Genomic DNA, 746 nt, shown 5'->3' with positions numbered 1-746 from the left:
TGGCCGACGACCTGGGGCTGACGAGCGGCGGCGAGGCCGACGAGCGTGAGGCCATGGAGCCGCTGCGGGCCACCCACGCCCGCGCCCGGCGCCACCCGCCGCAGCCCACCGCCACGACCCAACACGACGACGGCGTCCGCGCGGCCGACGTTGTAGTCGACGACGACGATGTCGACGACGCCGAAGAAGCGGAAGACGTGCTTCGCCACGAGGCCGTTGATGACGTCGACATCGACGAGCAAAAAGNTGACGACGATGAACTGGGCGACGAGGAGGAGAAGGCGCTCGACAAGATGATGGCGGAGGCGGAGGCGGAGGAGGACCAGGACATGGAGTGGCTGACGCGGGAGCTCGAGGCCGGGCGCACGGTGCACCCGCTCGAGTTCTCGCCGCTGTGGCGGGCCGCCTCCAAAAACCTGCCTCCGCGCCGCACGCGCGAGGAGTGGGAACGGCTGGGCGGCGATGACGTCGAACCCGCCTTTGTCGGCACGTGTCACCCACCGCACACACCGCACACACCGCACGCACGCACACGCGCGGAGGCTAACATGTGCCCTCCCCCCACAGGTATTGAGCGGTCGGAGAGCGAGCTGGAGGGGGTGAGGTGACCAAGCGCTTCGACGCCGTCAATGACAACGAGACCGACGAGCAGTACATGGAGCGGTACGTGCGCCGCGCCATTTGGGTGGTGCCGTCCACCCGCTCACTCATTCGGTGTGTCGTGTATGCCGTGCGTGTCGTGTGTC

At 68.3% G+C, this 746-nt stretch overlaps 1 protein-coding gene across 1 annotated transcript; it reads left to right on the top strand.

Annotated features, from left to right (window-relative positions):
* Nucleotides 1–608, top strand: ACA1_010050 (uncharacterized protein; the record flags this gene model as incomplete). Its single annotated transcript, XM_004333038.1, has 1 exon — nt 1–608. A coding segment is annotated over one exon (608 nt), but the record flags the coding sequence as incomplete, so codon positions are not given.
* Between the last annotated feature and the right edge of the window lie 138 nt (nt 609–746).

Source organism: Acanthamoeba castellanii (genome assembly GCF_000313135.1).
Source record: "Acanthamoeba castellanii str. Neff unplaced genomic scaffold scf7180000083468, whole genome shotgun sequence".
In the NCBI taxonomy this organism is placed as follows: Eukaryota; Discosea; order Longamoebia; family Acanthamoebidae; genus Acanthamoeba; species Acanthamoeba castellanii.
The sequence above is the reverse complement of the archived record's forward strand: the minus strand, read 5'-3'. Positions and strand labels throughout refer to the sequence as shown.